Source organism: Rhinolophus sinicus, chromosome 12, assembly GCF_057876585.1.
Source record: "Rhinolophus sinicus isolate RSI-liver-muscle chromosome 12, RSI-T2T, whole genome shotgun sequence".
NCBI classification, from domain to species: Eukaryota; Metazoa; Chordata; class Mammalia; order Chiroptera; family Rhinolophidae; genus Rhinolophus; species Rhinolophus sinicus.
In genome coordinates this window covers 53,166,244-53,189,180 of record NC_142512.1, presented here as the reverse complement: position 1 = coordinate 53,189,180, position 22,937 = coordinate 53,166,244, and the positions used below count along the sequence as shown (strand labels likewise).

The following is a 22,937-nucleotide window of genomic DNA, read 5'->3' as shown; positions in this document are numbered from 1 at the left end:
TCATTGCTTACGTTGTTGGGTTTTATTCTGGCTTTGCATCTGATTTTCTTAATTGAACAGAAAGGTCTCTTCCCTAAGCTTCGGAGTGGGATAAACACGTAATATCGGTTCACACATCGATCTTCCAGTCTTAACACATTTCTCACGCCTTCCACCCTGCCACAAGTCAGCCCTCAGGAGAGTATTGGAGGGACTTTTAAGCGTTCAGTCTTGGAGCCCAGGCCTCCATGGAATGAATGGCAGGAGGAAGAAGTCCGCTGGCCTCGGAGCCGGGAGTCCTCTTCCCAAAGGCGTTGAGGCAGCTCCTAGCAACGGGAGGAGCCACGAACAGATGACCGACCCGGACTAACGGCCGCGGCGTGGCACCCTGGGAAATGTAGGTAATCTTGGCGTCCCCTGTTCGCTTGGCTCCGGCCGGTGAGGGGGCCTCGGACTACAACTCCCAGGATGCCTCGCGCCTCGCCTTGTCGGAGGCCGGGCGACTGAGAGATTGGCGTCCTCGAGAATCCGAAGCGGGAGGTCTGACCGAGTTGGGCTCTGGAGGAACCCGGAACAACGGCTATGGCTCGGACAGGTCCCAGCTACTGCTCTCCGGAAGGGAATAGCTCGTAACCCAGGGAATTTCAGGGGCTAGGAGGATCGTAGGCTGCTCTCGGCGTCTGGATGGGCTGGGCGCGTGCAGGGGATGACGCTTGGAGGGGCGCGGAGTCTCAGGACCGAGGGGTGCCTCCGGGAGGGTCCTTGCTAAGGGGAGGGCTCTTGCTAAGGGGCGGGCTCGGGATTTTAAAATAACTGGCACGGAGTTGGCTGGGTAGATGCGACGACGTGGTGGTTCTTGTGGCCTTGTGGCCTTTGCATACTTCTCAGAAATTCTCGCGGTCTGGGAGGCTGGGACGCGATCGATAGGAGATGACTGGAAGTTCCTGGATGAAATATGAGACAAATCGTGTTTACACTTTTAGGTCGTGCAAGTTGCCGTTGCAGAGAAAGAGAAACAAACATTCCGAGTGGCCCCTGTATGTAACCCCCAGATAAACTCTGCAGTCTAATAACAGGACAGGCCATCACCAGAAAATAGAGATGGCCCCTTCCGACTCCTTCCTTCCAAGGCGTGCCAGAGGTTGGTACCAATAACATTGAGGAGGGGCAGGGAGAGTGATAATTCTGGGGAAAACAGTTCTCTGTAAATGGGGTGAGTCGGATTTAGTTAGTGTGAAGGGGAAAATTTCCATTGTTGGTGAAAACACTGTCAAGGAATAACAGGCACTCACATCAGCTGTTTGTGCCAAATGCTGCCTAGAAAGTAGTCATGGGTGTTGCCTGGGAAGGTGTATTGGCCATAGGGCCAGGCACCACCTCCTTTCTGAGGTGGGGGCCTGTCATCTCTGGCGTCCTGTTTCAGGGTAGGGGATGAGGAGCAATGAACTTTATGCGGGTAATCTCCAGACCTGGGAAAGCTCAAGTTACCCAGAACACTTTGCTTCTCATGTGAATTGCTCCCTCTATGAGGAATTTTTAATTTATGGAATTAAGTTTTGACCTCTTGAATGGGTAAAGTGAGAGAAGCCTTGACAGGCCATGGACTCAAGCATCCACTTTAATTTTCTTCATTAGGGAGCATGGGCGTGATGCGTGCAGAATTCAAATGAGTTGGACAGCACTGTGCAGGAGCTGCAAGCAGCCTCGAGAGCCTGGAGATGGTAGGCAGAATGCATAGTAAGACGTATGGAACTGTGAATCCGTCCCCACCCCCGGTGTCTTGACTGCATGGAGTGCTGAGGGGGCTGGGTGACAAGGACCTAGATGTGGTCCCTGGAGAAGAATAATGGGACGTAGCATTGATATCAAACTTCTTATTAAGCAATGAGCAAGCATTTCTTCTGAGCCTCTGAATGTCCAGCTGGAATCATTTTTAAATCTGTCCCTGGTATTGAGGATTCGAGGACATGAAATAGAGGAAAACATTCAGTCTCATTACATCATGTCTGGGAGGGTTTGCGTGTGGCATCTGGAAATCAGAAAAAAAGAGACTTGTGCCCGTGGCGGGTGCACCCACAGTAGCATCCATTGCTAGTTAGTGAGCACTGTTTTCATGCTCTTGAGTGAGTCTATTCTCAGAAACTCTAGGAAAGTACAAAGGGCCTCTTGTCTCTAAATGCCATTGGTGTTCCTTTTTCCCCTGGTGACTTGGCAAAAGGCAAAGCAATCCATTCTGCGTTCTCGGTTTCAACACATGTTCATTGTTTGATTTTGTTAAAGTGATTTGTTTTTCCCATTTTAGGCACCAAAAGTCAAGAAAGGATTGAAAGGTGAGTGAAGAGATGGAACATCATCCTTAAGCCAAAAATATTTACCACACATTGGGTCTAAAAATAACTCAGACTTATGGGTGTCTGAATGTGTCTTGCTGGAGCCCCCATAATTCCATAGGGAGCTCTGGTCTATCTAGGGGACTCCTTATGCTGCCTGATTGGCCCTCAGAGTAATACAGAGCAAGGGATGGACTTGGGAAAAAATCCTGCTCTTTGGGCTCTGTATACAGAAGTACCTGGATGGAGATCAAGAGTGTGAAGGCTCGTTAGCAGATGTGAGAACTAATTCAGTACTCGCACTTGGGTTTCCCCACATGCTCCATCAGAAAATGGCCGAGGAAGAGTGCCTCCAGACCAGTTCTGGGGGTCTCAGATGGAAGGGTACAAGGAGACTATTAGTATGAAAGAAGCTTGTATGTGCCTAGAAACCTTGGACACTTTTCCCGAAGAAGCACACTGGGCTTTGTTCAGAGTCTGGAACACGGGCTCAATGGCCAGTGTGTCACATAGAACTTAGGTTCTCCTGAAAATCTTCACCATCATCCTTTGAGAAAGTTATTTTCAATTTCTACGCTAAGGTCTTTCAATAAGGTGTTGTGACTTGTTACTAGAAAGTTAGAAAACGGGGCCGGCCCGGTGGCTCAGGCGGTTAGAGCTCCGTGCTCCTAACTCCGAAGGCTGCCGGTTCGATTCCCACATGGGCCAGTGGGCTCTCAACCACAAGGTTGCCAGTTGAATTCCTCGATTCCCCCAAGGGATGGTGGGCAGCGCCCCCTGCACCTAAAATTGAACACGGCACCTTGAGCTGAGCTGCCTCCCAGATGGCTCAGTTGGTTGGAGCACGTCCTCTCAACCACAAGGTTGCCGGTTTGACTCCCGCAAGGGATGGTGGGCTGTGCCCCCTGCAACTAGCAATGGCAACTGGACCTGGAGCTGAGCTGCGCCCTCCACAACTAAGACTGAAAGAACAACAACTTGAAGCTGAACAGAATCCTCCACAACTAAGATTGAAAGGACAACAATTTGACCATTGTTCCCCAATAAAGTCCTGTTAAAAAAAAAAAAGAAAGAAAGTTAGAAAACATCTCGTGGCCAGTGAAGAGAGAGCTAAGCCTACCTCTGAGAGCTCAGGTTCTGGGGTGAGGTCTCAAGAGGTGAGGCTGTAAGGCCCAGTCTTTCTTCCTGAAGTCATGATGCCACCCTTTCTGTTGCAGACGCCTTTGATGATGTCCTTGATGACCTCCTGGGGGATGAGAGTAAGTGGCCCTGCCCCAGAATCACCTGATTTAGGCTTGTTCTTTTTTCTTTAATTGAGATATAATTCAAATATACTCTTTAAATATACTCTATAAAATTTACTCTTTTAAAGTGTACAATTTAGTGACTTTTAGTATAGTCACAAAGTTGTACAATCAGCACAGTTCCAGAACATTTTCATCACCCCATAAAGACACTCCATACCCATTAGCAGTCACCCCTCCATTCTCCCCTCCCTTCAACCCTAGGCAGCCACTTTTCTACTTTTTCTATGGATTTGCCTATTCTGGACATGTTATATAAAATGGAATCATATAGTATGTGGCTTTTGTATCTAGCGTCTTTCATTTACCATAATGTTTTCAAGGTTCTTTTCTTCATTCTTCTCTATGGCTGGACAATATTCCATTGCGTGGATAGACTACATTTTGTTTACCCATTCATTAGTTGATGGATATTTGGATGGTTCACACATTCAGGTTTTTCAAAGGATAACGTCACCCCTTCTTTCCATAGGAAGGTGGGGGATAGCTTGGTGGGGACCTTGCATCTTCACTCCAGTTCTCTGTAGCTGGATGACATCTATTCTGGTTTCTTTTTTTCCAGCAACACTACCTGAGAAGCCTGTTAAACTAGCTTCACGTGCTAGAGATAATACAGGTGTAGCCCAGACGCTCCCTTCTGCAAGAGCTGGAGCAAAGTAAGCATGGGTTTGGGTGGGTATCCGTGACCCAGTCCAGTCCAAATGGTCTCTGCCTCTCCACCCCCATTTTCCACTTACTGTGTGCCCCACTTTGGATGTTAGTGGTTTCTTCCTTGTTCCTTCAGCTCCTGGTCAGTGAAGGAGCCTGGGGGCGTGGATAGAGACCAGAACCCAAGGTCAGAAGTCCTGGCTTCTGGTGTCTACATCTGTTACTTACTGTGTGACCGTGGGCAATTCCTGAACCTCTCTGAGCCTCAATTGCCTTATCCTCAGAATAAGAGGATTGGCCCAGATTGGTGATTTTCAGATTATGTGTCTTCTTCTAAGGTTCTCCTGACAGTTGAGCAATAGGGAGGAGCTTTGTCAGTTTTCCACCTCACCTTCATGTTAGCTACAGCAGTTCTGTTTTTCTCTCTTACCTGTTGTTATTAACAGTTTGTTTTTAAAGAGGCTCTACTGCTTTAAGAAAAGTTAAAAATCACTGCATTAGGTGGCTCGTGACATTCCTTTTAGCAACTCTGTTCTCCCAGAAAAGAGCCTCTCCACATTCACTTGGACTCTCTAAGCCAGTCTTCTTTTCTTGGAATCACCTAGTGCCCGGGGGATGCGGGTGTGTGCCAGTTCCTCCTGCCTCCCACCCCTTTGCAGGTCCCTCCTGGAAGATGACGCCTTCAGCACTATGGCAGGCCTGGCAGGAGCTGATGCTGAGGTGAGCCTGGCCCATCCCCTACTCCCCACCCTCTCTACTTATCTCTGGAAACAGGGAGATGGGTGCTGTGACCAACGGGCTACCCACAGAAAGGTTTAGAAGTCCTTGCAAAACCAGTTTGTTCTCACAGCAGAACAGTACCCAGGGGCTGCCAAGCACCCCAAGCACCATCCTTTCCCTTCCTGCCGGTGACATGACCTGAAAGTAGAGCTCCCCGCAGCTGCTGGAGTCCTGGATGTTGCCACCTTCTACCTCCACAGCTGTCCAGTCACGTGGATGGGAAGGGGCCTAGTTTGAGTCCTGTGCTGGAAGTGGTCTTTCCGGTTGGGAGGAAGAGAAAGCGGTAGCACTTTCTGGGTCTCCCCCGCTGGGCAGTTTTGACCTCCGACAACACCCGAGCCCCAAGTAAGAGCAGGACGCTCCCATTTATGCCCCATCGGCCGAGCTCTGCTCCTGCCCTGACAGAAGCCAGGCCACAAGGGCGAGAACCCAGAGCTCTGAAGGGCCGCCACCCACTGACACTTGTCCCTACCCTCCTGTGAACTTAGGTTTCAGACGTCTCAGAAGCGGACCCACAGGCTTTGCTTCAAACCATGAAGGTGATGAAACAGCTTGTACAGTTCTGGGAGCCAGGGGTGGTTCGAGCCAAGCCTTCACGCTCCCTCTGATTTCCTCCTTTACACTTTGTGTTTTGAGCCCTTCCTAGTGCAGGAATGGAGCTCATGCGTGAGCTATTGCCCTCTGTCCCTGTGGATGTGAGTTACTTTTCCTGGTTTATAGCGATTCACCCACCCACAGACACATCGTGCCATAGGCCTCTGTTGAAGTGGGGTCGGCTCCCACCTGATGAGTCACCTGGCCACATCCCTCCACCCTACCACCACCTGGGGGAAGAAAGGAGAGACTGTCCTCTAAAGCTTATTCTTAACCTTTCTCCATATTTCTCTCCACAACCTTCTGTACAGCTGTCCCCTTCTGTATAGCTGTCCTCTCATCAGATGGAATTTTAAGACATAAATTCTGAAGACTTTATAAGAGAAGAATCTCTCCGTGCTCAGGTGGCCTGGCCGGATTCTAAAACCTCAAGTCTCCCTCCCCTTCTGTCCAGCAACACCCTCCTGCCCGACCTCGGCCCCATGGCCCTCTGAGTAACCCATATTGCCTCAGTCCCGGGCCAAGGCTAAGCCCTGTGAGGCCCTAAGGAATGGGGTCTGTTCCTTTCTTGGCTCCATTTTCAACTTCTTGAACTTCCGCTTGAAACCACTCTTTCCCAAGACAAACCAGCTGGGACCTGGGTGTGACCCTCGAGTCTTCTGAATCAGTTTTGGTGGTGGCTTTGCGTCTCTCATTCCAGAACCATGAGCTAGGCCCCCACCCCACTCTGCTTACCTTTGGATCCGTTTTCTTTCCCGTCTCATCTTCTTTTCTGAATAGATTTCTCATTTTCCTTTATTTCCTCACAATTCTGCCCCTCGGGTGCCACCCTCCCACCTCAGATGAAGTCGTCATCCCTTATCAAATCATCGTTCAATAAGTCCGTACTAAGGGCTTGGGGTGACCCGGAACCCCTGACCACCTTCACCTCCTGGCTTGGCTCATGCTGGTTTTTAACGTCATCGTAGAATGTTCGCTGACTGGGACATCTCATCACACTTCTGCCTCTAGCTGCACTTCCCTCCCCCTGACCCAGGCAGGCTAAGGAATCCAGAATTTTCTTTAACTGGACAGTGTCAAGTCCCTTCTCACTGCCCAGCAGCCGTCCCATAAACGCCAGGGTCGTGCTGTTTCGTTCCCTCTGCAAACAGACCTTCAACATTGGCTGAGCCTTTGTGAGAAGCTGCTGAAGGCAGGTGCCAGCCCCCTTTCATTCTAGTATTGAGGCAGCAGCTGCCAGGCAGTCCCGGTCCGAGACCAGTGGGCTGGTCTGAGATTGGACATGTGGAAACTTTGTGCTTTGGCTCTGCCTCTGTCTCTGTTCTTTAACCCTGTCTGGTCAGTTCCCCAACCCACGTCCCCATTTGTCTCCCACGGCAAGTGGAGGCAACGTCACCACCAGGCTGCTGGGAGCGTGAGGGCACTTAGCAAACACCAGCTGAGCACCTGTGGGAATTCCTCCCTCCTTCCCACTTTTCCAGGATCTGAACGACATGGATGCCGATCTCTTAGGTCTGAAGAAGTCTCATCTAGCTTCTAGCCAAAGTGCTGCAAAGGGTTCTGGGAAAGAAGAGCTGCCTAGCAATCCCAAACCTGCTGGCATGTTCACAGCCAGTGAGAAAGGTGAGTGGGACATTGCTCCTCAGATCTAGGGAGGCTTTGGGGATGTGGGAGATGTTTAGAAGGAAGCTTTCCTGTGCTGTGGGTTTTCTCTGCCTGGGATGGAGAGGCCAGGAGCTGACTGTGTATGTGAGTGTTTATGGTGGGGGTAGGGGGACAAGTTGAGCTTCCTCCCTTCCTAGGACTGTTCCAGTCCCTCTAAGTCCAACATGGCAGCTCCTGGCTAGGTGGTTTGGGTTAAATTGGAGAATTTGATGGTATCCTGTGCTTCTCCCAAACCCGCTCCCTATTTAGAATGACTTGTGACTAGGGGACAGGAGGTAGCTTCCAGACCACATTTCCCTGCCAGAAGCCTGTGTGAGAACTGGGGTGGTGTAGACCTGTCCCTTGGCTGTGTCCATGGTCACACGCGCTCAGCCCCTCCCCCCCGGGAAGAAGTGCACATCCTCCCATGGCCCCAGTCATGGTGGGGCAGAAGAACCGTGGCCAGGAAAGACCTGTGACCTTGCCTTCTGTTTACTTTCTACAGGGGACGCCCTTCCCACCAAGAAGCCATCTGCCTCTCCCGGCAGCCTTGGGCATCAGTACAGGAAGTTTTCCTTTGAAGGTACCACAGGCCCCCCAGGCACACTTCTGGGACCCTAGTTTTGAGGGTGGTGTACCCTGAGTAGCGCTTACTTCTTTGCCTGTGGCCACGTCACTGTGTCAGACCAGGAACAGACAGCTGATGCCACTGACTTGGTTCCTCATTGACCCGGGCAGAGACTAATGATGTTGCATTCACCCAGCTCTTTGGGAACCTCTTTGCGAGGGCTTGGAAGTCAGGCATCAAACTGAAGATTTTAGAAAGTTGAGGGAGAATTCCCTTCATGAATGCACGGGTGTTTTCCTTCTCTCCTGGTGCTTTGGGCACGTCTGGCGGGGCCCCACTAGTGCATTTTTAGCAACTCCCCAATGCTCTGCTGAGTGGAGCTGACGCCCAGCCCCTCACCTCTGCTTCCTCCAAAGCAGTTACATGTCAAATTGCAAGTTTAGCCTTTTTAAAACAGAGTTCTGCAGCCCCAACAGTTTGACTCCCCTGCCCGAGATCACAGGCTCCTTAATTCACAGACAAAGAAGATAATTGGAGCGACGAGAACTTCATCTTTGGGGCGTATCAGCCCACCGTGGGCTCCTCCGAGAGCCGGCAGTCCCGCCGGCAGTCAGTCAGGTAAGCGGGGCCTGCAGGGAGCCTGGTCTGGGAGACAGGCTGCCCACTGGGAAAATGGCAGCCTCGCCCTGTCCCACTGACAGTCTTGTTTGGGAGGCCATGCTGTGCAAGGCTCTCAGCTCTGCGGGAGCTGAAGGAAAAGGGAGGTTGCCCTGTCCCACCAGTACAGGCCGAGTGGTAGCGACAGCCCCCAGCAGGAGCCTGGGCCCGGGTTCTGCTCCCGGCCTCCCCTGAAGGAAAAGGAGAAGGTGGGCCCGACTCCTCCGGAAGCCCCTTAAAGCCGTGAACGGCTGTCAGGGGCTCTCCCTGAGGTACATCCCGTCCTGGGGGTAGCAAGGCCGCTAGCCTGTGGTGGTTTCTCAGACCCTGCTCCCCAGAAACCCTCTCCTGGGGTCTACCATGCAGATCCTGACAGTGGTCCGGTCCCCGTTTCCAACAAAACATTAAGTTAGTTGATAGAATTTTCTGTATTTGGAATAATCCTCCCAGTATATATTTTAAACTTTACAGTTTGAAATTATTTCAAACTGACAGAGAAGTTGTAAGGACTGTTTGAAGACACTCCCTCCTACCCTTCGCCTAGTCTCAGCAGGTGTTAACATTATGCCACGCTGGCTTTATCAGCCTCTCTTTCTCTAAATGACCCTATGTACGCATCGACATTTTTTACCAATCCCAGTATATTTAAACCTTGGAATCTGCTGCTACTGGACAATAAAACATACAGGCAACAACCAAATAAATGAACAGATAGCAAAATGCCTCTTGATCCCGCTGGTTTTTCTCTAGACATGTGTGCCCATGGTCATCAGTTGGTCCCGTTCACTGTGGGTGTCCTTGTCCCTGGTTCATGTGATGGAATTCAAGATGTCTGTGTCTCACGGTGTTTCACAAACACGCTCAGCTGCCCCTGCTCTGCCACCTGAACTGGTGCAGGTGCCGTGTTCGCGGGACTTCTTGTGTGGGCCTTGCAATCAGCCCCCAGCAGCGGAGAGAAAGGCTGGTCGGGGCCTCTTGGGATGGGCTGCTTGCCTTGCCTTAGCCTCCCTCCTCTCTGTCTTGAAGTAGGTTCTTAGCAGAAGGTGGCACCGACCTCAAGGGAGAACCGGGCCCCAAGCCGAGCATCCCAGCGGTGTCCAGCCCCACCCAGCCCAGGAAGGGAGGAGCTGACTGGTTGGGCCTCAAGGACGACGACTTGGACCTGCTGCCTCCCTCTCCCACCAGAGAGCCTCGGAGGGGAGGCTCCGCGCTCTCCACACCCTTGGCACCCCGTCCTGCGAGCCGGCACTCTGCCCCAGCTGGGCTGCCCTCCTCCTCCTTGGGGGCAAAGCCAGGACCCCAGGGTGCAGACTACCCTGCCGGAGCCAGCCAGCCTTCCCAGCCGGGAGCCTCTGAGGAGGACAAGCAGGAGGATTGGCTGAGCCATACCTTGTCTCAGAAGAAGTCCCAAGGTCGAAGCAGAGAGGAGCACACTGCAACCTCTAAGGCCCAGAACTTGGTGGGGGCAGTGGGCCGACCCCTTTCCAGCAGGTACGGGCTTGGGTTGCCGTCTCTAGTGGAGGGAGGACCGGGCAGGGTGCAGGGAGCTCTGGCAGAGCATCACCTCTTACCTGTGCTCGCCCCCTGGGCGCTGCGGAGAGAGCATCTGGCTCTCATCTTTGCCCAGGAGCCGGCATGAGGGGGTTGGGGGGAGGGGCTGTTGACACTCACACCCCAACTGCTGTGGGGACAGGTGCTGACTTCTTCAGGCAGGAGACAGAGGATGCCCCCATGTGGCAAACATGCAGCCATCGCTGAGCAGGGGCTCTGCCCACAGTGCCCTTGGGCTGGGGAAAAAGCCAGGGTCCGAATTATCAGTATATCTTCCAGCCTGAGCTGAAGTAAATGATGCATGTGTAGGTGGAGATCTGTCTGCTTTTCGGGGGTATTAAAGAAGACATAGTGGCCAGGAGGTGACTCCTGGGACAAGTGACAGAATGGCGATCCTGTGGAGCAGGACAGTGATTAACCCCTGAGGGCAGGAAGGCAAAAGGGGCTGGGCAAGGCCAGGACCGTCCAGAGGAAGTGGCCAGGTACTACGCAGCCAGAGCGAAGGGGAGGTAAAGTGACAGGCTGGGGACATCACCCAGCCCTGGGGTTGGTGTGAGTGAGGAGGTGGCTTTGAACTGGACCTGAAACCAAGGGAAAGCTTCCTCACTGACCCCCAGAGCCAAGAAGAGAGAGGGGACAACACACGGGACCAGAGAGGAGCCCAAAGGGCAGCTGGACCTGGCAGGAAAGTGAGCAGAGCCTCAGACTGAAGGCCTTGAACTTGAACTTAACTCTGGTCCCTATAACATGTCCATTGTCCCTCCTTGGACTGCTGTCAGATGGTCAGTGCCCATTCACTGTGCCATGGTGGGCCCTGGGGTGGGGAGGGGGATCTGGAAGGCCAGGGGCTCAGACTTGGGAGGAGAATTCCCAAGACAGGATCATGGGAACAGGACAGCCCAGGGGAGGCAGGAAGAGGAACTGCCACCTAGCTTTCTGCAGGGGCCTCGTCTTGTCTTTGTCCATCCTAACCTGGACCTCTGTCCCCTTCACTTTAACGATTACTTCCTCAGCCTACCTGTTGCCAGCATTCAAGGGCTCGAACAAGCAGCTGCTGGAGGGACCTCAGGAACAGCAGCACAAAAGCCACCTGCCAGGCCTGCCACCTCAGGGTATGTCCACAGGCGGGGCTGAGTGTGATGAGAAACCGGCTGGGGGCCGGCTTAGGCCTCCTTCCTTAGAGGTGATGGACGGCTGTGCATTGGTATGTGCTGCGCGATACCTTGTATGAGGCCCACTGATTACCGAGCTTCTTGAAGCCGGATCCCTGTCTTCTTTACCCACCCACCCACCCAAGACTTCACTTTAGTGAACTGCCAGCCGCCGGAGGCTTTTCTGGTTCATCATTTGAACCTTTACTGCTCATGCCACTCCCCATCCCTGTGTCCTCAGGTCCCCTGTGACTTCGAATCAGGCCACCTTGGCCCTCCATGCAGGTGACGCAAAGAAAGACACAGCCCCTGGAGTCTTCTCTGGCACTGGTTTGTTTTCCGCTTTATCTGGGGTTTAACTCTGGGTAAGAAAGAGACACTTCGAGCTTCCTTTGGGCTCCCCCCAAAAATGAGTGAAGCTGGAACACACACGAGACTGGGGACTCGGTGGGCTTCCCTCCTACTCAGTTCTCTGCTGTTGCTTTTTCAGAGCCTGTGAAGTGTTTCCTGAGCTCCCAGAAACCCACAGGGCTTCCTGTGCCTGTCCAGGTAGGGAGGGTGGACAACCAGGTATAGGTCTCAGGCCCACGAAACAGTTCTCCCGTGCTCTGAGGCAACAGCAGCAGTTTGACCTGACAGACTGCCGGGAAGAATGTGTTGTGATACCACAGCTCTCTCCACCAGCACTTTCCTCAACTTTTAGCCTTGCCACTCCCGGGCACAACTGGGTGCTAATTTGCTAGTACAATAGGGAATTAGAGGTGGCACCCAGGCAGGGGCGGCCGGGAATGCCCCAGTCACAAAGCAGGGCTGCAGGTATCCTGTTGTTCCGTCTGGAAAGCCGCCTCCATCCTTGCACCTCCACCTGTTTCCCAGGTGTGTTTCCCCTGGGCCTGAGGAGACCCAGCCTCACAGAAGCATATTCCCGGTAACCCAGAAGCACCTTTGGAGATGGCAGGTGGTGTGCAGCCTACAGGAGGCAGAGTAGCTATCAGGGACTTCAGGCCTGACAGAAGGGCCAGTGTCATAAGCGTTCATTGTAGCTGAGACCGCTGGGACTCAGCCCTCTGTCTAGGAGTCTGGCATCCCTGCTGGGGAAGATGGTTGTTGTTGTGAGGGAGGAAGGTTCTCCTAACCACACCTGACAAGGGAGCTGCAGTGACTGCGTGACTCTCCAAGGCCTCATCCTTGGCCTCTTGGTGTCATATCCTTGTCTCCGTCTAAGCCCCAGATCAGGTGCAAGGCCGAAGAGGTCCAGCGAGCAGAGGGCCAGAGGTAGCTGAGCTCAGCTGCAGCCCTGTCCCCTACCCAACCTGGACCATCTCCCCCTCCCCTCACAGTCCCTGCTCCCAGAGTCCCTGGCGCAGAGCCTACCACCGGGCACAGAATACCAGAAGCAGCTGCTGGCTGCTCAGATACAGCTTCAAAGTGGCACTGCCGAGCTCCAGGCTGAGCTTCTGCAGAGTCAGGCCCGGCTGGCAGACTTGGAGGCCCAGGTGAGGGGCAGCGGGGCAGCTGACTGGGGGCAGGTTGCAGTGGGAGGGTGTCACTGTGAGGACTGGAAGGCTTCCCCAAGGGGCCCAAAGGACCCGCCTCCCCACCCTCCATGCTGTCCCTCTTGCCTTCTCCCAGGTGCGGAAGCTGGAGCTGGAGCGGACCCAGCACAAGCTGCTGCTGGAAAGTTTGCAGCAGCGACACCAGGCCGACCTGGAGCTCATCGAGAATGCTCACAGGTACCCCTTCCTCTGTCTGTGGCCCCTGGGCTCCCTGAGACTCGTGGCCTGCCCCAGCCAATGAGTGCAGACAGGCCTTTCAGGTGGCAACCCTTGCCTTCCGAGCCCCACAGCTGGGTGTTCTGTTGGCAGGAGCCGCATCAAGGTGCTAGAAACATCGTACCAGCAACGGGAAGAGCGGCTGCGGAGAGAGAACGAGGAGCTGTCCAGCCAGTACTTGTCGCACTGCCAGGAAGCCGAGCGGGCCCGGGCCGAGCTCACAGCCCAGCACCAGCGGCGCTTGGCGGCCGCCGCGCAGGAGAAGGACCAGGAGATGGAGCGGCTCCGGGAGCTGCAGCGGTAAGGGTGCAGCCCAGGGGCAGGCGGGCAGGGGAGCTGGCAGCAGGGGTGGCCAGAGCAGCCTGACTGCCATGCGATCCCAAGCCCTGGCTCAGCAGCCTTTGAACCGAGGCTTAACCCCTTCGCTTCCTATGAGGACCCAGGCCCATGCACACTGCCCCACTGCCCCCGTGAGTGTGGGGGAGGGGGAGCTCCTGCTCCTACAGAAGCGGAGGGAGTACCTACAGGGCCTGAGGGGTCACTGGCTGTTTGGGCAGGGCCGGGCAGCCCCAAGCAACTGCAGGCTAACCCAGCACAGGTGAAAGCATTCACCTGCTGGACCTCCAGTCTAGTCCCCAGATCAACCCTGGAAGCGATTCGCACTGTGTGCCTGGGTTGTTGGTCTGGTTGCCTTTCTGTGTTAGAGCAAAACTAAGGAAAGGTCCATAAGGAAGTTGGCCCATGAGGGCAGAGTGGGCCTTTCAACACTACTGATTCCAGACTCGGAAGGTCGTCAACCCGCCTATCTTTTCCTCTGGGTAAAGTGCCCTTTGCTGGATAACGGAAGGAATCTCCCCCTTAGAGACTGGGTGGCATTAAGGCACCAAGACAGATAAGGCCGAGGAGCCAGGGAAACTGAGGCTGTGCCAGAGGGAGGGGAGGCCCTGGGGAGCACTGGTCGCCAGAGGCCCGCCCCCTCCTGGAGAAGCTGCCCACAGCCCGCCCTCCCCACCGTCCCTCAGGGCGTCCATCTTGGAGATGCGCAAGGACCACGAGGAGCAGCTGCAACGGCTAAAGCTGCTGAAGGACCGGGAAATTGATGCAGTCACCAGCGCCACCTCCCACACGCGGTACGTTGGAGGTCCTGGCCCTGTCTACCTCGAGGGGATCGTGCTGCCGTCCCCAGGCCGGGGTGACCCAGTCCTCCCGCAGGTCCCTGAATGGCGTCATCGACCAGATGGAGAAGTTCTCCAGCAGCCTGAATGAGCTGTCGTCGCGCGTGGAGGCCTCGCACCTCACCACCGCCCAGGAGCGGGAGCTGGGGATCCGGCAGCAGGACAAGCAGCTCCGAGGTACCGTGTGGGCTGTGTCCCTTCTCCCTGCCACCTCAGGGGGACGGTGGGCAGGCAGTGAGCGCCCTGTGGACTGCCCCCAGCACTGCAGGAGAGGCTGGGCCGGCAGCAGCGGGACACGGAGGAAGAGCGGAGCCGACTCCAGGAGGTCATCGGGAAGATGGAGGCCCGCCTGAACGAACAGAGCCGGCTGCTGGAGCAGGTGGGGCCTGTCTCCCCCAGAGCACCCCAGGGAAGGTCAGCGATACTATGACCTCGCCTCCTGGGCCTCAGGACTTGCCTCTGAAGAGTTTCCTGCCCCTTTCTGCCTCTGCTTCCACCTTCCCTACGTCCAGAAGTGCCCTCGCCCCCCGCAGCTGAGCTCCTCTCTGCCCATCAGCTGCACTTCCCACTTTCCTCCTTGTAACTTAAATCTAACACGGGGAGGAATGCTCTCGCCTCCTAATCTGTAACAGGTACATTTTGAATTCCTGACATAACTTTCATATATAAGAGGAAGCTTAGTTCTTTAAAAAATGATACCTTTTTTTCCTTTTGTACTAGCTTATAACATGATACATCTCACTGAAAAAAATTTTAAAACAGGGAACAATTAAGAAGAAAATTAAAACTACCCATTAGCCAGAGCTAGCTACTGGTGGCATCATATATACCCTGTGGGCATGTCAATATGTGGGTATAGCTGTTTCCATATCGTGAACCATATTTATTCAGTCTTCATTTGGTAACTTTACTAAGCCCCCCACCTTGGGCTAGGCACAGGTAAGCTGCTAACCTCATGCTGTGTGTGCCCCACATCCCCTTGGCATACTCAGCGTCAGGCCCACCCTGTGGCTTTGCCTGCTGGGTTGATGGGAGACAGGCAGGCTGAGTGCTGTGGTTGGTCATCTGGGAGCAACGATGCTGCTGCCTCCAGAGCGGCTAGCCTTGGGGCAGGTAATCCCAGCTGCAGAGCCCTGATGGTCCTGGGGGGGGGGGGGGGCTCATTTTGCACCTCTCTGGAAAGGAGGTGTTTGTGGCATAGTGCTGGAGACGTGGGTGGCTTTGCACAGCTGGGCAGGAAGCAGTCAGGCCTGACTGGGGACAGGCTCTCAGCCGTGACCTGGCCGCAGGAACGCTGGCGGGTGAGCGCTGAGCAGTCCAAGGCGGAGTCCACACAGCGCGCGCTGGAGGAGCAGAGGAAGGTCATGGCCCAGCAGATGGCCATGGAGCGGGAGGAGCTGGAGAGGGCCAAGGTGAGCCCAGCCACACCGTGTTCCCGTGCTGTCCCTGCCATCATGCCCAGGATGCTCACCCCTTGCCCTCGTGCCCTTGTCCCAGAGTGCCTTGCTGGAGGAGCAGAAGTCCGTCATGCTCAAGTGTGGGGAGGAGCAGCGACGCCTGGCGGCCGAATGGGCAGAGTTCTCGGCGCAGCAGAAGTTGAGTAAGGAGCGGGCAGAGCGAGAAGCCGAGCGGGCACTGCAGGTGGACACCCAGCGCGAGGGCATCCTCATCAGCCTGGCCAAGGTGGGGCTCCGGAGCCCCCAGCCCTGCCCCTTTCCTTCCCGTCCTCACTGTCGTCTCCTCCATCGGGATGGGTCAGCCTAGCCGAGGGCACAGCAACGGTGTGCCAGAATTAAAATAATCATATAGTAATAACTTCTTTTACTGTCTGAGGTGCTTCATGCACATTTGCTCGTTCGATCCTCACCACATCCCCATGATTTAGATACTCTAGAGATGAGGAAACGGGGGTTCAGAAGACGTGAGCCCCGGGGGTGACAGGGCCCTTCTGACGGTCCTGGGAACCCCTTGCCTCACCGCCTCCTGGGGTCAGAGTCAAGTGGAACTCGAACCCAGAACAGAGCCCAGTTTAACTCCCAAGAGGAGATTGCAGCGCAGGCTTTGCTGTCTCCAGGAGCAGGCAGAGCTAAAGATCCGGACAAGCGAGCTTCGGGCCAAGGAGGACCAGCTGGCGGCTGAGAGGGAGGCACTGGAGCGGGAGCGGCAGGAGCTGCGGCTGGAGAAGGAGAGGATCAACGCCGCCGCCCTGCGCGTCAGACTCCGGGCAGAAGAGGTGGACAGGCTAAGCCAGGTGCCAGGGAGTTCTGCGCAGGGGGCGTGGCCGGCACACGCGCAGTGCCCCGACCCCAGCCAGCCCCGCTGACCCAGGTGGCCTCCCCGCAGGTGGCCTCGGAGAAGTACGAGGAGGGTGAGCGGGCATTACGTGAGGCCCGGCAGGTGCAGTCGGAGCAGCAGGCCCGGCTACAGCTGGTGCAGGAGCAGCAGGAGCGACTGAGGCAGCAGGAGCGGCACCTGCACCAAGTAAGGCCCCTCCCGGCTCCGGCTCCCCCCACTGATTGCACCCCGCCCCCAGTCTCCCACCCTCACAGCCGTGTCCTTTTCTCTGGGGACGGGGGACAGGAGCATCTGAGTATGGCCCAGCAGAGGCTGCAGCTGGATCGTGTCCGACAGGACCTGACCACCGGCCCCATGGGGCTGCTCACCAGGGCCCCGGGCCTGGCGGCCAGTGGCATGAATGGTAAGTGGCTCCAGAGGATGGTACTTTGGCCACCGGGTAGGGCAGTCCACGAGCATCCTGCCTACGCCTCCCTCCTCTCTGGTTAGGAGGTCAACTGGGTTTTAAAATCATCTTGTTACTACTTTTTTATACAAGTAATACATGTTAATTAAAGAAAAATAAATTTGAAAATAGATGGAGGAAAACTATGTTTTAAAATGTCACTCTCAACCCCACTGTCTAATACAGAGCCACTCTTAACATTTTGGTGCATAGCATTCTAGACTGTTGTATGTTTTTAAAAACAAAATTGAGGGCCAGCCGGGTGGCGCAGGTGGTTTGGAGCACCACTGATCCTAACTCCGAAGTTGCTGGTCCCATTCCCACATGGGCCAGTGAGCTGCGCCCTCTACAACTAAGATTGTGAGCAACGGCTCTCCCTGGAGCTGGGCTGCTGTGTGCTGCCAGGAGTGGCGGCCCCAGCCAGCCAGAGCTGCTGTGAGCTGCTGACCAACGACTGGCAACCAACTGCCTCAGTTGGAGGGAGCGCAAGGCTCATAATACCAGCATGGGCCAGGGAGCTGTGTCCTACACAACTAGACTGAGAAACAACGGCTTGAACCAGAGTGGGGGGGAGGCAAAAAGGGGGGGAAGGTCATATCGTATGTTGCTTTGTACATTGATTTATTTTTTTTTTGGAAATATACACATGGAACATGTTTTCATATCAGTAATTAAATATTTAACCATAATTTCTAATCAGCATAATTTCCCATTATGAGGCTGTTTCATATTTTTCGTGATTTTCTACTGAGTGATTTTTTTTTTCACCAAGATAAACAGCACCTCAGTAAAAATCTGTGTATATACCTCTAGGCACCATTGCCCAATTATTTCCCTTGAATAAATTCCTAGAATTGGACTTGCCAGATAAGGTTCCATGAGCATTTTCAAAGGCTTTTGAGAGCTGGTGGATGTGCCCATAAGGTTGGTCCCGTTTGCACCCACCCGCAGTGGTGAGAAGGCCCCGGGGAGACAGGCTGTAGCCGGCTGTCTTGTTCTCTCACCAACGCTTCGGTCCCTGACTTCCTCCTTGGCCGTTTCAGCCATTGTGACTCCTGGTTCTGCCAATGCTGCCAATCCTGGATGCAGCCAGCCGCCAGCCAGCCTGGGTCCCTCTTACCTCCACGCCAAGCTGGTGCTGCTGAAACACATGGCTGAGAAGGTAAGCATCCCTGAGCAGAGGCAGCCCGAGCCCAGGCCGCTGCTCCCCCTGGACCTAGGAGTCCTCGTGGTCACTTTGGTGACAAGCAGCTCAGGGCAGAGGCAGAGAGGAGCACATCCTGGCTCTGAGGAGGGCTGAGCCCCTCACCCCTACCCCTGGAGGAGAAAAATAGTGCAGATTGTTTACTCAGCATCTCTGATACCTGCCCTGGAGGCCAGATTCTGTGCAAAGCAATTTGCATATATATATATCATCTTAGTTGAAACTCACAATAACCCTGTGATAATAATGATAGCAGTTGTCACTTATGGAGCATTTCCAGTGTGTCAGGCTCTATGCAGAAAACTTTATGTGCATTATAAGCCTTTCCCCTCCCCTAGCCTTACAAGGCAGATAATGTTATTATCTCCAGTTTACAACAGGCTTAGAGAGATGAAGTCATATGCTAACAAGTGGCCTTGCCAGGACTGAGACCTTGTCTCTCACTCCAGTGCGTGTGCGCTTTCCGTTCCCCCTGCTGCTTCCCAGAGCCAGGGAGTAAGTGGAGAAGGGCTCCAAGTGAGGGCTGGCTCAGCTACCACCCAGGCGCCCACCTGGTCCTCAGTCCCATGAGCCTGTGTCCCTGTTCACAAAAGCAGGTACAGGAGGGACCCCAAAGATGACTCCTCACCCAGCCCTACCTTTTAGGAACGAGACTTCTTGGAGGATGAACAGTTCTTCCTGGAGACCCTGAAGAAAACCTCCTACAACATGACATAACCTGAAGGGCCCTGCTGCCTCCTCAGCGGAAGCCTCAGACCCTGGCTCTCAGTCCCACCGCCCCGCTGGCTGCCGGCTCTGGGAAGGGGGTACCCAGGGAAGGCGCTGCGATGCCCAGGGCCTGATCACAACTCTTCCTGTGGACAGGGTGCAAGCGCATTCCTTCCAAGCGCTCCTGCCCATGGCTGAGGCAGGCAGGTGCCCCCGTGCCTCTGGGACTCAAGGTACAATGGCCTCTGGGGAGGCACAATGCCAAGGGCATCTCAGCCCCAAGACACTGTCAGCCACAGCTTTGGTTCTCCCGCCCCGCAGAAGTCCAGCTCAGACCCGAGCGTCTGCCTGGGCTCTGTGGACCCCTTCCCTCGTCGGCCGGCAGATGGTTTGGGGATCTTTTCGCCTGGGCCTCTTCTGACGCAGGGAGTCTTCTCGAGGGATCCCACAAGTAGCCTCCTGCCCTCCAGCCTGAGAGCCCAGCAGAGATAACATGGTGTCTCCGCCTTAGTGGGGACACGGGATCGGGCCACACCTTTTGAAGGGCCTTCTAGCCTCCTGGCCAAGGGGGTGGGAGATGCAGGGGCAGGGAGGGTGCCGTGCCAGCCCGGCTTTACCTCACAATCTGATGTGGTCTTGGGACCCAGCCAGCCCTTCATGCTCTCAGGTGGGCTTGCACAAAGTCCCCGCCTCGTTCCCAGCTGCCTGAGTGACTAACTTGGCATGGACACTGGTCTCGCTGGCTTCTTCTAATAGGCTCCCCAGGGGCTGTCTGTGCTGTTCACCTGCCACAAAGCCACAGCTGGGTGGGAACGAAGATAACAGAGCACAGGGGAACCATGAGGGACCACAGCCAGGCTGCCCCCACCCCAGGTAGGCACTTTTCCACATGTGGGTGTTGGGCCAAGGCTGGCTAGAGAGGTGCCAGAAGGAGAGCGGTGGGAGGGTTGCAGACCCACGACAGATGGACTCAGCTAATAAAATCACAATTCTAAAGCAGCTTCTCTGCGAGCTGTTCTATCACCTTCCATGGGAGGAAATGTCCGCACAAGCAGGAAGGCAGAGGGCGGTGCTATGGGCGCTGAGCAGGCCTAGTTTGTATCTCTGTTTCAGAACAGCTTTCAGAGGGGTTGTACTTATTTACCAACAGTTTACAGCCTTCTTCTTGGACCCGTTAAATTGCTGTGTTCTTAATGACTGGATTCTTATAATTTGCCATGGCTCATCCGTTTGTACTTATTTCTTAGAAATGTTTGCTCCATAGCACTTTATTTGCTGTAAAACTAGCCAGGGCTGGGACTCTCCAGCCTACAAGCTCCATGCCTGGTGGCTGGACCACAGCAAGGGGAGGGGGACGGTTATCACCCCTACTTCACAAGTGAAGGGACTGAATCTCAGGGAGATTAAGTAATCTGCCCAAAGTGACACAGCAAGTAGCAGAGCCTGGGTTTGAGTTCTGCTTAGGCCGATTCCAAAACGCCAGGCTCTCAGCCACATCACTGCTGCTGCCTTCTAGAAGAGCATGTTCCACACCGAGCTGTTGTGAAGAAGGTCGAGCTTCTGCCTGGGTCGGTGCCTCACTGAGGAAGAAAGCACCGGGTGTCCCATTAGAAGCCTTATTGAAGCTCGGAATTCAGTCCTCTCAACACACTTAAGTTCCCATTTGTGCAAAGAGCTGGAGGACTGCAAGGATGGGCACAGACCAGGAGCAGCTGGCGTTTAAACAGCCACCTGACAGATAACATGGGTGATCACAGGCACGCACTGGGGATGGGGGCAGGGGAGGTCATGCAGGGAGACCCACAGGGGACAGCTTGGCCTTCAAGACAGACAGGGATGAGTTTAGAATTAGGTAGCAGGTCATATGGCTTTGGTATCTTGTTGAAGAGTTCGAGTTTTTATCTTTAGGACAATGGGTATTCATCGAAGGGTTTTAAACAAGGTGGGACCATATTTGCATTTTAGAAAACCCATCGTGGCTGAGTAGAGAACTGGAGAGGGCAAAAGTGGGGACAGGGAAGCTGTTGGAAGGCTGCTTGGCAGTGCGGGGGACACTAAGGACAGCACTGTACCAGGAATGGCAGTGAGATCACAGAAAAGTGGCCCCCACAGAACCTGGTGCTTGACAGAAAGGATCAGGATGGAAGGAGGGAAAGAAGACATGTCATGGAGGACCTCCAAGTTTCTGGCTCGGGCAACTGGGTGGTGTCACTCAGCTGACACCAGTGCCCATGAATCAGCCAAGCGGAGATGTTCCACAGACACTTGGTTATAATGACAAATGACCCAGTGCCTATAACTCACTGCTCTGTATCACTCTCCCTGGTGAGAAGAAATAAAATGGAGTCACTATAGTCAAGCTGCTAAATTACTAAAATCAAGTTGGTGAGGCATGAGGAAATGATTCTACTCTTGCTTTAATTAGCCAAGGAACTTAAATTTTTGAACTTAACAGTTATGCATAGAAACACACACACACACACTATAGATAACCCTCTAATTACCCCTGAAGGACTTAGGAAACAATGTTCATGGATCCAGACCGCCTGGCATCCATTATCCAGACCACTGGACACCTGGAAGATCATCATCTTGGATCAATCCAGAAGCTAAGAAGGCAGCACTGATTCTTCTCAAGAATGTACTCTTTACTTTTCTTCTTTGGAACACTCTGGATATTGCCTAATCATTTTTCAGGTTTGCAAACCCTAAGACCCTTGAATAAATCTTTATGATTTATTTCTAGCCAAAGCCTCCTAATTCATGCTCCGTGTACACTGGCATTAAGGTGTGGCAGGTAGCTTATCCGCTCACATCAACTTTCATCAACTTTCCTGGTAGAGGACTGCACAGAGGGATGAGTGCACACAGGGATGAGCGTTGTGTATCTGTTAAATTCCAAGTGAGCCCCACTTTTTTTTTTATAAATTTTATTGGGGAACAGTGTGTTTCTCCAGGGCCCATCAGCTTCAAGTAGTTGTCATTCAATCTAGTTGTGGAGGGTGCAGCTCAGCTCCAAGTCCAGTCGCTGTTTTGAATCCTTAGTTGCATTACTTGCAGAGGGCGCATCCCACCATCCCATGGGGGAATTGAACGAACAACCTTGTTGTTGAGAGCCCATGCTCTAACCAATGAGTCATCCGGCCACCCCTCCAGAAGCTCAGCAACAGCTCTTTGCCTTCAGTCTAGTTGTGGAGGGCACAGCTCACTGGCTCATGTGGGCATCGAACCGGCAACCCTGTTGTTCAGAGCTCGCACTCTAACCAACTGAGCCATCCGGTAGCCCCGCAAACCCCACTCTTAGAGGGTTGTAGAACACAGAGAACAAGAATGATTCTCGGGGCCTGCCCAGTGGCTCAGGTGGTTGGAGCTCCGTGCTCCTAACTCCAAAGGCTGCCGGTTCGATTCCCACATGGGCCAGTGGGCTCTCAACCACAAGGTTGCCGGTTCAACTCCTTGGTTCAACTCCTCGAGTCCTGCAAGGGATGGTGGGCTGTGCCCCCTGCACCTAGCAACGGCAACTGGAGCAACGGCAACTGGACCTGGAGCTGAGCTGCGCCCTCCATGACTAAGTCTGAAAGGACAACAACTTGAAGCTGAACCTGCACCCTCCACAACTAGGATTGAAAGGACAACAACTTGACTTGGAAAAAAGTCCTGGAAGTGCACACTGTTCCCCAATAAAGTCCTGTTCCCCTTCCCCAATAAATCTAAAAAACAAAAACAAACAAACAAAAAAAGAACGATTCTCAAAGGTAAGGACTAATGGAGAAATACGAGCCACCTGGTTGACCAGCAAGCCCTGGGCCTCTGCCCTTGGAGGCCCTGTGCTTCCTCATTTGCAGAGGGGCAGGCTAGGGCTAGCAGCATATAGAAGAGGATTCAGAAACAAAAAAGGTAAAATAGCAAAGGAGGCCAGATGTAAACACACGCAGAACATTAAGAAGATATGACCCGTGCTCCTCCGGGCCTGGTCTGCCCTCAGCCTTTAGTTCTGCTGTACATTTAGCAGGATTTCACAAATTAATAAGCAATGATTCCTTAAGGGCAGGACTGTGCCTTACTGGCCTTAACACAGTAGTGCACACTGATGGGTGAATTGCCAGAGATGGTAAGAGGTTTAGCTGTTTGG

At 53.9% G+C, this 22,937-nt stretch overlaps 1 protein-coding gene across 3 annotated transcripts; it reads left to right on the top strand.

The window, feature by feature from the left end:
* The first annotated feature begins 443 nt into the window (after positions 1-443).
* FBF1 (Fas binding factor 1) lies at positions 444-21,550 on the top strand. Of its 3 annotated transcripts, XM_019745552.3 has the most exons (29): positions 444-574; positions 963-1,120; positions 1,615-1,700; positions 2,282-2,309; positions 3,527-3,568; positions 4,176-4,269; positions 4,921-4,981; positions 5,530-5,580; positions 7,117-7,258; positions 7,785-7,862; positions 8,366-8,465; positions 9,531-9,995; positions 10,673-10,744; positions 11,069-11,167; positions 11,448-11,536; positions 11,697-11,755; positions 12,547-12,702; positions 12,839-12,939; positions 13,072-13,278; positions 14,001-14,108; positions 14,191-14,330; positions 14,414-14,532; positions 15,443-15,565; positions 15,651-15,836; positions 16,228-16,404; positions 16,497-16,634; positions 16,734-16,851; positions 17,937-18,055; positions 18,743-21,550. In XM_019745552.3, exons 3-29 carry the CDS (start codon positions 1,698-1,700, stop codon positions 18,812-18,814), a joined length of 3,147 nt encoding a protein of 1,048 aa, XP_019601111.3. In that variant the 5' UTR covers positions 444-574; positions 963-1,120; positions 1,615-1,697; the 3' UTR covers positions 18,815-21,550. The 3 variants fall into 3 exon arrangements, with proteins under 3 accessions (XP_019601111.3, XP_019601116.3, XP_019601115.3); XM_019745557.3 differs by lacking the exon at positions 10,673-10,744 and having other exon boundaries at positions 9,534-9,995; XM_019745556.3 differs by lacking the exon at positions 10,673-10,744.
* Positions 21,551-22,937: the final 1,387 nt, after the last annotated feature.